This window comes from Watersipora subatra, chromosome 6 (genome assembly GCF_963576615.1).
Source record: "Watersipora subatra chromosome 6, tzWatSuba1.1, whole genome shotgun sequence".
In the NCBI taxonomy this organism is placed as follows: domain Eukaryota; kingdom Metazoa; phylum Bryozoa; class Gymnolaemata; order Cheilostomatida; family Watersiporidae; genus Watersipora; species Watersipora subatra.
Window position 1 is genome coordinate 12,589,326 of NC_088713.1, and position 13,568 is coordinate 12,602,893.

General features: G+C 31.9%; 1 protein-coding gene across 1 annotated transcript in view; it reads left to right on the top strand.

Annotated features, from left to right (window-relative positions):
• Window positions 1–13,568, top strand: part of LOC137398046 (leucine-rich repeat protein lrrA-like) — a 47,676-nt gene that overhangs the window by 28,646 nt on the left and 5,462 nt on the right. Inside the window, exons 9-11 of the mRNA XM_068084146.1 lie at window positions 5,264–5,404; window positions 7,202–7,342; window positions 9,538–9,678. Of these exons, the coding sequence (XP_067940247.1) occupies window positions 5,264–5,404; window positions 7,202–7,342; window positions 9,538–9,678 (423 nt within the window). The remainder of the gene's footprint in view (window positions 1–5,263; window positions 5,405–7,201; window positions 7,343–9,537; window positions 9,679–13,568) is intronic.

The window sequence follows — 13,568 nt, forward strand, 5'->3', positions numbered from 1 at the left end:
CCATATTTACTAAAGGTAATGATAAAGATTGTGAATACAGCTAAACACAGCCCAATAGTAAACATCAATTTTAACTCAGGTGATGGATATTTAATTACTTTTATATATCACATATTTTATAATTAAACATATTACTTGTTCATATTCACAAGCAAAGGTTTTACTAGGCTGACGATAGAAAACATAAATTCAACTCACCCAAAATAACTACACTCACCATTCTTAACTTTTAATATTAAATATGGAAAAAAAATACGTAATTTATTTTGCTACCACACGCTATATCAGACAGCAGAGCAACGTGTTTGTGTATAGCCCCCAGTGGCATAGTGGGGATTAGTGCACTTCATAGGAAGCATTTCTGATTAGGAGTAGCTGATTAATTGTCCTATTGTATCTGCACTTGAAAACAAATAGAAAACATAACTGTGCGTTGAGCCGATGTAAATTAGGTATATTGCCTATCATGTTTTTTGTGTTACATAGATTGTTCTATTGCAACGTCTTGTTTGCAAAAACCTGCCATGTCAGATTTATTTCAGCTACAAATGTTTCCCTAATAAGACTATGAATTCTTTAGAACTTCATTAGTTCAAAATATGACACAATAGTGGTTGTTTTTTGTTGTAATAACTCAGATAATTTTTTGCGCCCATACATGCTCATGACAGTAGCAAAAATAACCCAAAAACTGTCCGAGGTGAATTTGCAACGCAGTCTTGGCATTTTCATGGTATCAGCTTTGCGATACATTATGACAAAGTATACACACTTTTTTGCAGTTTATTAAAAAGTTGAAGCTATGTCAGTGTAGATGAAAACAAACATGTCTTCATCTACATAACTTGAAAAAGGTAAACAATATTTTAAATCGTGAGTTATGGTTGTTGGGGAGAAGTTAAAGAGACAGAAGTAAAAGCCAAAACAGTGTGAGGTGTTCTATTGATCAATACAATATGACTGAGAAACCGAAAGATATGAAGTATGCCAAACATCAAACAGTATAACATATTTTTGCATTTCAGTCTGCACAAGATGTCACATCAAGCTGATTTACTGTGTTTTCATTAGAACATGTATATTATGGCAAATAAAATTGTAACCCTCTGACTGCTGCATGCACATTTTTGCAGAATCTATGTTTAACTACTGTTTGTGTATTTAAGCAACTTTTATTGCAATCGGGTGGTAATTTCATTTTATTATTGAATTTTTTTTGCCAACATAACCAACAATCTTTAGAACGTATATCATAATGACCGGGTTATTTAAAGATTTTCTATGAAAATGACCTTATAGCCAATTTAGATTACATTTTAGTGATTACGCAGAAAATAAAAAAGTGGTGAAAGTATTAGTTTGGTATGAGTAAAGAACATGGTTTAGAACCGTTTTAGATTTATAGTAGAGCTGCACAATGATCGCATTGATTAAACGATTAATGCGACTAATAGAAATAAACGATTAACTGAGTTGGACCAATTAATCTTCAATTAAAATGTAACCGAGGTGATGATCTTGATGTGGTTCCTTTCCTTTGTACTGTTTAGTACCATACGCTAGTAATACTACCATAGCAGGTTATTACCATTTAATTTACTAACAAACAAATATTATGACAAGCAACACTTTCTTACCAATAAATTAAACCACAACTATTCTGCACTCGACTATGAAAACACAGTGAGTCGCTAACATTAAACTTGTTTATACAATACAATGCACAAGCGCCGTGCGATCTAGCAGCCGTAAGCAGCCATGTTGTTAGTTGTTTGAACATTTTTCTAGGTAATAAGAACAAAATTTATTTCAGTATTATCTAATATCTTACAGTTTGTTTTTGTTTATTTTTAATAACTTTATTAAGTAAATTATGCATGTATTTGAATTTTTCAAAAAAGTCACAATCATATTTCAGCTTCAGAATATCAGTAATATAAAATTGACACCTTAATGGAACATGAAAGTAGCAAAATGTCTTCCACCCTAAGTTGCACATTTCTGTGAGTTGTTGGAAGCGTAAACAAGAAAGCGAAGGGCAGTATATGCCAGAAAGAATTTGCCTACCACCACAGCACATCATCATTAAGATATATCTTAACTAATTCTCATCCTACCGCGCAGAAATCATCACCAGCTGTCGCAGACAATAACTAATAGTACTGACTACTGGCACTACTGTCCCCCGTGAGCCGCTATTCTCCAAAGCCGGCAATATTGTACGTAAGGAGAGGGCATCTCTTTATTCAGATAATGTGAATAAACCGTGCTGCCTCAACTCTTCGCTGACTTAATCATAGACTTTTATAGACAGTTTTCATACTCATAATAATTATTACATTTTAACCTATGTACATTGTACATAACATGTACTACTGCTAACAATGGTTAAAAATATAATTAATCTATATGTAGCTGTCTTATTTGTTTTTGAATATGCAGGTTTTTGTTAGATTAATTATACGATTAATCAAAGATTAACTGGTTCAGACCAGTTATTAATCGCGATCAATTTTTATAATCGTGGTGCAGCTCTACTTTATAGCGATAAATTCTCCACGTAGCTTTAGCCATGCACACATCATATATACGTTGAATCTTTTGCACAGCAATGTTTGTTAATCTTTTGACAAAATAAATTACATGAAAAAATTGTTCTAGATAGTTTAAACTTGTAAAACAGTTGCATACACCTATTGAAGAAAATTCGGGACTTTCAGTAAAATCGCTGGCAGTAGGCCAAAATCTTAATTTGTACATTAATGGCTGTGAAGAGCTAGAAACAGATAAAACAAGGATATTACATGAGTCTTTAAAGTACAGTTTAAAGTAAGCAAACTGAGAACCTGGTTTATCAATATGAAGTTGTAGGCATATTTTAATTTGACAATTAGGTTTAAAAATATTTTGTAAAAGAAAATGCACCAATTGATATGTTTGCCAGAGTTTTGAGCCAAAACTTGTTTTCTATGTGCAATTGAGAATTAGTTATATAAAAGTTAATTTATGAGCGCAATATAAAAGCTATGTAATAATAATAACCTAACAAGTGACCAAAATATGTTACAAACCAATTGACATGAGACAGTACATATTACATTGTGCTTCTTTGTGCAATCATATGAAGAAGCAGCAATAACCAATTTTAAACAACATATTTTGTTAATTGCTTGGTCAGTTGCGTGTTGATTGTCGCTTTTAGTTCATTTAAAAGCACATCGTTTCACATCGGGTATCTTTTTACTACTGAACTACTTCAAATAAAATTTCAAAAGTTTTTTTTGTGGAGCAAAACTCAACTCAACTGTTTACGTGTAGCTATTAGGAATATACACTTTTTTGGGAGATGAAGTCAAACTTTCAGCCACATTTCGCACATGCATGCTAAGCATCTACGTAAGCCGTAAAAAATTAGTAGATAGTTTTTGTATTTTTTAATGCCAATAATTTTGTAATTGTTGAAACACAAGCTTCAAACTGATAAACTGAGTTTAAAAAAGGTGCATCACAAAATGAATCAACATAGACTGGTTCCCTATGCTGGGACCAGTCTCCAACTGCAATATAGTCAGTTACAGCATGGTCGAAGCTAAGTATTTATCTACATAGCAATCTAATATGTTTTAGACAGTTTTTTGTATTTGAACATTCAATACTGTGCAAGAAGTTTAAAACACAAGCTTGTATGGTAATGCTTATGAGAGGTACCTACATGGTTACCTTTTAGGCTACCTTACATGTAAGTAAAGCACTCAAGTGTCTTACAACAAATACAAGGAAGTATATAGAGAAATGCATATTTTATTACTTACTTTGACAATAAAATTGTCATATTATATTATAAATAAAATATATATTTTTTATATATAATATGATTCTAAGCTTGTGAAAATGTTTATATCCGCTGAACCTGGACTTTGAAAACAACACAACATACAATGTAATATTCCATTTCCTATGTTGTTTGAGTCCAATAACATAATACAATGGCAAGCAGTGGATAAGTTTACATCATTATTGACTCATAGAATTCTATTGACTGGTCAAATTTTCTTCGCATAACTAAATTTCAAAGTTTTTATATTTTCTCTGTAAATAAAATTTCTGTCACATTTCTGTGCCATGAACTAAACTGTGCAATAACTTTGCCAAGCATTGTACAATTAAAAAAATGTTTGCAGATTGCACCATAGGTTTTTATTTGTTTGAAACTTATTCTGTATTTTTTTTAGTAAAACTTGCTCTATGATGTGTCAAACAATAAGCACTATATATTATTGTTATTAATTAATATTTCTAATGTCAATGGATATTTCTAATGTCTGCTATCTGTGCGATCTGTTTGAGATAAAACAAAACATAAATAACTTTTTACATAAACTTTCTTTCAATTAAATGTTAAAAATTTTGAAAACATTTGTGCTATAGCAACAGATTAGATTTCCATAGCAATTTACAACATTTTCCAGCTTCCAATGAATTATTAAGATAAAATAACTTTGTTATATCAGCCTGCATTCAGAGTTTTTGGTTGTTTCTTTGAATCAACTGATTTGACAGCTCGTTGAGCAACAGTAACTAAGTACTCTTTCTAGTTGATGAAGTCAGGCATTTGTGTTATGTTCTACTTACATAAAAATTAAAAGCTCAGCTCATTGTTAGTTTAAATTAAAATAAAAGTATGCATTCAGAAGTTTCTATTTCGTGTTTTTACTGATATTATAATTACATCTCTTCGATAGATTCTAAATAATATAAACTGATGCGATGGCTCACAACTCTAGACGTTCAGTGTGAAAACAACATAACAACATGATATCTCATGTTTTAACTAAGATAAGCATGACTTACTGACAGTTTTAGAAAATTATAAAATGTGTATCATCAGTGGATTGACTTTTGGTTTACAAGAAGTTTACTTTGTAAATGGTAAGTGTAGCCATACTTGACAAATATGTCATATTATTTTACATATTTGATTGATTGACCAATATTTCATAGTTGAACATTAATTGCAATAAACTCTATGTTTCTACATTTGACACACTGACAAGTTGATGCCACCTAAAATGATGAACAAAATAGAAATATTTATTCTTATTGAATAATGCAGTATTGTGGCTATTTATAACTGTTTGTTATGTAATCAATTCACTTACTAGTTTAGGAAAGTCAAATGTCAGTTAATTACAGGTTTAATTAAACTCTGACCAAGTTGACTATGGTTACAAATATTATGGTTGCATATGCCTATTTGTTACAGCCTTAACTCGTTGACCAATCTGAAAGAACTGGATATCAACTTGAATGAACTAGACTCCGATTCGCTTGCCGGTATGGAAAAACTGGTGTTATTAGAGAAGCTCAACTTGAATTCTTGTGACCTGAAAAAACTTCCATTTAGGTCAGTATCTATACACTCGATCAAACATTCTAACAAGGTTTCATGCTAATTATTCAAGCAAAACTTCAATGAACATAAAATGCACTGAGTAGAAAACAAAAGTTAACTATTATTGTGCTATTTTTATATTACCCTAAAGATAATACTACAAATACAGGTAAGTATTATAACCAGCATATCGTAAGTATTATAAACAATATATTATTGTGTCTTCTGAATATATTTCATGATGCTGTGGTACTATCATAAAATTTTAATGTGAATAGTGGTGAATTTTAAACACTGATTATTTTAGTTCTTGAGTCATCAATCAATGGAAACTAAATTAGTGATTAATTTACAGAAACTATTTTGCAAATTAAAGTAACAAAGTTAAACCAAAAAGCATTGAAAAGCACGCTCGCTGACAAATGAATCAAATATCAAAATCAAATTCAAATCAAATCAAAATCCGGCATCAAATAATATTTGAGGTTTTTTATAAAGAAGCAAACTGCGAGTTATGTTTTTTGTTCTACAGTACCTTTGAAAAAATCGGTTTAACTCCATTACAGCAGTCATGTAAATTTATGTTGGAACTTTTCTGACTAAGCTATTATGGCGATAGCTGTCACCTTTCTCAGTTTTATATTGTTAGTCCGATATTTATTTTTGATGCTCTGGTACCCGATGCTGGTGTCTTTATTGTTTGTAACAATAGCGTATTTTTAAAATGGTTAGTTTTCTTGTTGCTTCACCGTGTATGAACGTAAATGAGTAATTAGCCAATGGAAACACTGTTCCTAAAACCAGGAATCAACTCCATTTAATTTGAATCATTGCCTAATGATACATCTAAAACAGGTAAGAACTGTTTTAGAGGTACCATTAGGCATTGATCACAGTATGTAAGTGATTACAATATGTAATCAATGCCTAATGGTTAACTGGTAATATGTTGTTTACAGTCTTAAGAGTGTGAACAACAGATTAAGGGGTTTGCATGTTTACAAGGTATACAAGTTGACAATGTGCAGTGTTTACGTGTCTACAACTAGTTTTTTATGTGCGAGCAAAGGGGATATATGATCTCCAATTCAATTTAGGCTATGTTAAGATGGCTGCAAGAATGCTTGCAAAGAATATGACATGAATTAAAAAAAAAATTTAAGGTTCATAATGATAACTGATCAATTGACTCAAATACATGTACATGTATGTTTATTTATGAACAAGTGACATAAATGAACCATACTCAGATGTATATTACATACAAAAACAAAAAATAAAGTTTTTAAAACAAAAACATTCACATCGTTTGCTTGGAAAGCTGCGTTCTGATTGCTGCTTTCAATCAAACAAGCTTTTTATGGCCCAATACCTTCAATAATGGCTTCTAACATTCATTATTTTTCCACATTTCTAAACTAGTCGATTTTAGCCTACAGATACTTATTTGGGAAAACCACTTTTTTAATACTTGACAAGTTGCATTTAGCACAAATTCAATGCATAAAGGTTTTGCTCAATATACAGCAACTTTGATCCTGAAAATAGTGATTCAGCTACCATCCCCAATTTATACTGTTTTTTATAATCATTTACATCCTTTCGAAGTTTCAAGACCATGCTAAACGAGGAACTACTAGCCTGAGGCATTTATTAATTATATCTATGTTGTTGTTTTGATGTTTTTTCTCAACAATATTCCCTGCTATATAATTCATGATGAGTAGAATCAATAATAGTTGCACATAACTCTGGCTTGATTGAACTGCTATTACATATATTATGGTTGCATATGACTGTTTGTTACAGCTTTGATTCACTGACCAATCTTAAAGAGCTGGATATCAGCAGTAATAAAGTGGATTCTGATTCCCTTGTTGGTATGGAAAAGCTGATGTCATTAGAAAAGCTGGATTTGCAATTTTGTGAACCGACAAAGGCTCCATTCAGGTCAGTTTCTATAGAAACTCTGTAGACCGACTTGTTATAGTTTCGTGCTGACGGATGTTTGCTTGCTTGCCGGTGAGACTTTTCATGAGATTTTACGTCGAGTTTACTGCATTTTTCTAAACTTTTCAATACTATAAACATTTAGTAAGTCAATATATCAACTTAGTTATCTAAAACATAAAAAGAGTTTAAAATGGAATATATTCATGCATGATATACTTACAATTTCATTTATTTCTTTTATAATTTTCTTGACAAGCAGGGCTTTGCTAGGCAGATGATCTAAAATTTAAACTCAACTCACTCACACTTTTGCAATTCACCATTTATAAATTTTAATCTTTATATGAAAAAAATTAAAATCAACATATCGCTATCATAAGCCATATAAGGTGGCCCAGCAAAGTGTTTTTTCTGCCAAAAGTAGCAAAGTGCAATTTAAGTAGGCTCATACAATTACAATTATCTGTGTACTTTTAGTCAATATAAACTATGTATACAGCACATCCTGATGTTTTGTTCTATTTATTTAGGTCGTTTTGACGCAATATCCTATTAGTAATGACTAATAATGCCAGATGCATTCCAGCTACAAATGTTTTACTAATTTTAGTTCTTTGATCTACAGGTATGTCCTATGGAATATTAGGACTACTAAAGAACGATTTTTTGGTTTTCATGCAGCTGTAACAAGCTCAATCTAGGTTGTGGTGTCTACATGATATCAGCTTTATGATTGGACTAATTATATATACCTTTTTCAAATATGTGACTTATAAAGATATGTAAATATTACCCGCTAAATAAAGTTTATGCAGTAACAAAAAGTTAGGGCAATCTTTAAAATACTTTATTGCTGACCAGCTTGATGTGGCAAAAGGGCAATATATGTAATATGTATATGAAATATTTTAATCCAGGCTGAAAATCATTTTTAACCCGTTCACCGCTGTATGTGCATTTATGCAAACATTATGTTCAACTGTCGTATGCAAATTTTTGCGAAATTCCATGCAAATGCATAGCAACCTCATTTTATTATTTGTTGACAAAATAGCCTATGAATTTCTGCACTTATATAGTACTTACAGTGTTGTCCAAAATTTTTTCTATGAAATTAGCCTAAAATAATTCAAAAATATCAAATATTTACCAGGGAAATTCTATCTTGAAAATGCCCAAGCTGTTTTGTGTTACAAAGGCTTTCGTAAGTACCTCCCGAGTTAGATAATAGAGAATAACTCATGTTGATGACATCATAGTCAAATCATATTAAACTTTTCGTAATTAGAAAAATAATTTAAGTCGTAGCACTGACGCTGACGGTGATGAAAATAATAGTTTTGTAAGTGTAAGGAACATTGTGGAGGATTGTTTTAGTATCGTAGCAATCATAGCTTCATATAGTTCTGTTAAAGCATAAAAATAGATACATTGGTCTTTTTTTGCATATCCGTGTTTGTTATCATGTTGCCAAAATAAGATATACAGCATAAGTCTTCTAGATAGAGGTTGAGGGTGAAAAATATTGTATACAAATCATTAAGCAAAATCGGCAATTGTTGAAAAATGGCCTGCACCAGGCTGAAGGCTAAATGTGTACATGGATGGCGGTGGAAGGGATCATATGTGACTTGTCCAGTTTATTCAAAAGTTGAAGTTCTGATAGCTGAGCACAAAAACTAACAAACTATCAGACTTTTTTCAGACCATCTTGATAGTTATTGAAGCATTTCTACGGCTGTAAAAAATTTGTTGAAAAACCAACTAATGTCGTGATAATTTCTTATTGAACAATAAAACATCAACAAAGCATAATTATTAAGTTCTTATTAAACCCTGAATTGCTATAATTATGTTCTATCTCATCTTTTAATTACAGTTTATGTTTTCTGTAAAATTTACATTTATGGTACTGTGTCTCCATTGAAATTTGGCAATAAAACTCATATTTCTTAGATTTTTGCTTCTTCATGCATTTGGTTTTGTCATTTTAGATTAAAAAATCTGAACACAATGTGATGATCAATTTTTATTGAGTGATTACTCTATATACACCTGATTGCACTGTTGACTTGTAGAACCAAAAAAATTTATATGATGTAATCTTGTAGAATGTTTGCACCAATGTTCGACAAAAAAAATTTGAACGCAGAAGTTCAAGTCATTGACCAATATTGAAACTAATGTTACAGAATTGCTTCGCTGTCCAGCTTGAGAGAACTAAGCCTCTATCACAGTAAAATGGATTCTGCTGGTCCTGTTGCCATTGAAAATCTAGATTCACTGGAGAAACTTAACATGAGTTATTGTAACTTTCTCAATTCACCACTCAGGTGGGTGTAAAGTACTATCACAAAAGGCTGCATTCCATACAACCCATACCACTGTCTTAGCGTAAAATTCACATTTAGTACAATTTTTCAAGCAGTACATATGACTAAAATCATCTTTTTATGTACAAGAGAAGTAAAATATGCGTGTAGCATGCAGGTGCAAGACGTGCTATTGGCTGAAAGTTTTTTTCCATCCATGCAAAAATCGGTATTTTCCAAGGCTAGCCGGAAAAGTTTTGCTCAGCTATAAACATTATTTTGAACATAATATCAACTAGTTCAGCAATTTGAAAATGAGTTGAGGTCAGAAAATATAGATTGAGTTTGACAAAAGCAATCATCAGAATGCAACTTTCTCCTAGTAATTTGGAAAATATCTTTGTTCAAATGTTTTTCTTCTCATTTTTTATGAGTTATGAGTGTTGTTTTTTTTCTAATTTTATTTTTAATATATCATGTGTATGTATGTATATGTATATACATATATATGTACAGTGGTGATACAAATTATGGAACCGCCTTTGAGTTTTAATACATAATGCTCTATAATGGCTCTCATATTAGTTATATTGAGTCCAGATATGGAAAGTTATATATCATTAGAAAGGAAATTTTATCAGCTGTCTCATTGTTTCTTTTTTTCCGCATCCAAACATAATTCCATCGCTAGTGCTGTTAAAAGTGCAACTAGTCAAGGTGTTTCATAACAAGTCACTTTTTCAAAAATAGCAGTCTGGTGAATGATGTCTAGAATTCCCAAATTCTTTGATCTGCTCAGTTTAACAATCATCTAAGACAACAATTGCATTAGAGTGAGACATTGTGCATTATGCAACGTAACCCAAGTAGAATTGAAAAGTCCTTCTGCTCTCAGTAAAAGTCATTCTAATAACTTCATCATCATGCCTCAACATCTCACGAAAAAAAGTGTGCCCTAATATTCACCTTCATCAGCAAGGGAAATCGCAGAGGGAAATTGCAAGGGAAGTAGTTTGCTCTAAGAAAGGTGTATTTACAACATTCTGCAGATGGAAGGAAACTGGTCAAGTTGAAAAAAGGGCTGGTAGGGGAAGGAAAAGCTAGCAACAGATCGAGTGACCAGACGCCTAGTGAGATTTTCTTTGGTTGATAAACATCTAACCAGTCCCCTGCTAGCCAGAGAGTTAAAAGAATCAACAGGTACAGAGTTAGCACCATCAACTGTTCGCAAATCATTGAGAGATAATGGCTTACGAAGCTGTAAAGCTCGTAGAAAACCTTTGTTATCATCTCGACAAAGAAAGGCTCATTGACAATGGGCAAAAAATCGTGTGAATTGGTCACCAGAATACTGGAGAGCAGTATTATTCAGCGATGAAAGCTCATTTACTGTGCAAAATCACTCTGGCAACAATTATGTAAAAAAGAGACCTGGTGAAGAGTCTAAACTAGAATGTATTTTACCTACGATAAAGCATTCCACCTCAGTAATGGTCTGGGGTTGTCTCTCCACTGCTGGTCCTGGTAGATTACATTATGTTGATGGTATGATGAATGCAGAAAAATATTGTGGAGTACTACAAAGTGTGATGATACCATCTGCTAGAAGTCTGTTTGATAGAGAGTGGCTGTTCCAGCAAGATAATGCTCCATGCCACACAGCCAGAAGAGTAAAGAAGTGGTTTGCTGACAATAATGTTAACACTCTGACTCGGCCTGCTCAGTCACCAGACCTTAACCCAATTGAAAATTTGTGTAGCAGGATAGGCAATCTCGTAACTAAAGACAACCCCACTAATAAAAGAAGATTGATGAAGCTTATTGTGCAATCCTGGCAGCGAATAGTGGCACCTGAAGAGCTTCAGACGCTGACAGACAGTATGCCCAGGCGCTGCCGAGCAGTGATGGACAACAAAGGCTGGCAAACCAAGTATTGTTCATCTTAAGGACTAAAACAGCTCTTTTCAAAGCTACTATCCCTTGTTTTTAAGTTAATTCACAATAAAAGCCATTTCAAAAAAAAGAAATATGTTATTTTATGACTTTTGGTCAGACACTATTTGATAAAAATGATAACTGTACAGTAACTCTCTGACAGCTTTCAGTAAACCTCTAATAATCTTTTCATAGAACATACGATTTAGTTTCAATTTAAGTTTATCAAAAAGCCAACATTGTGACAAATCAAATGATATATAATTTTTTATAGTTATGTAGAATTTTGATTGTAGAAAAAACAAACACAACTTAGAATTCATTGCTGTGTAACGAAAATTAGAGGCGGTTCCATAATTTGTATCACCACTGTATACTTCAATTACAGGTTAGATCATTCCTATTATGCAACATGTATGTTTTACTTCGAAATTAACTTATATGTAACTCATTCACAAATTCACAAAGAAAGCCATTTATAGCTCCTAACTTTAGCAAACATCGACGAGTTCAATGAACTTTTACGCAATGCTATTAAATATAGTTATAAAGTAAAAACGTAGCTGCAAATCTACAATGATGAACCTGGTTTTTGAAAACCCAACACTAGAAAATATAAGAACCGCTCGTTTTTGTGAACAAAAAGGTAGGTCAGAAAATATAGAAGGAGTTCAACAAAGTCCACCACTGGAATGCAACTTTCTCCAGGTACTCGGTAAAATATATTTGCTCAAATTATATTCCTACTCATTCCTTCGTGTGTCATGAGTATTGTTTTTTTTAGTTTGTTTTCTATTATATATATTTGGATCACAGGATAGATGATTCTTATACGGCATGTTCTTTTTTAACATGTCCATGAGTTCAATGAACTTTTATGCAATTCTACTAAAGGCAGTTATAAAGTAAAAATAGGATTGAAAATTTAGAATGATGGACAGTTTTTCCGGTTCAGTCCTTTCTTGCTAGAACAGATCCTCCAGACAAACAATAACTATCTAATTTAAATTAGTTTTAGTCAATTGTAAAGAAAAACCGCTTCTGTCAGGAGTTTTTTCCTATTTTAAAACCTGCTTTTGCACATTAATTTCTTGTTAATAAACTGACTTTCAAATATGTCCTTATTTGTTGTTGTTAATTTTAATTTTTTAAAATTAATTATGAATATTTGTATGACGTTGTTACATTTGTCGATTTCTTCACATGAAACTATGTATTTGTTTATATAAACTTTTTTTCCAAGTTTTAGTCGTCAAGCTTTTAGATCTGTGAATGAGAAACCGAGCTGTTGAATTAATTGTGAAAGATACTGTCATTATGTTGAACAAGTCAACGCTTGAACCGGTCTCATATAGTTTCAGCTAAATTTAAAGGTCTTCTGAGAATACTGCACTGACAGTCGTTATATTTTAGACTATTTCATAGGTTCATGTTATATTTTTTATCTTATTTGTCATCTATATCAGCCTCAAATTGCCCTGAACAAAACTGGATTTAAACAAATTTACTAGACAATATTTTTGGAATTGAAGGAATGCATTTCGGGCTATTTCATTTTCAGTCAGTTTTCTTGGAGAATAAGTGCTAAATATAAGGGAATAAGCTTGCTTGGCAATTTTTAATGAAATTTCAAAATTACTTTAAAGCTCAACAGAGGTGATAGAAAGTAGCTCACTAGGACATTGATTTAATTTTTTCATGGCGACCAGAAGTCTAAAAAAGTTTTGCATTGAATCTGACTTACAATTTTGTCCTTGTCTAGTGGCTGTGAGCAAATAGAAATCAGATTAACTTTGCAAATAACTTCATTAATAAATTTTGGTTTGATTTTGAGTTAAAAGATTTGGGGTTATATAGGAGCATCGGACCTATTAACATCTTTTCATAATTTGTTTTTTTTATGGTCGGAAACATAGATCAACTTTTCTACCAAAAATATAGAACCACCTAAATTATTGCAAATTTTTATGCTGACA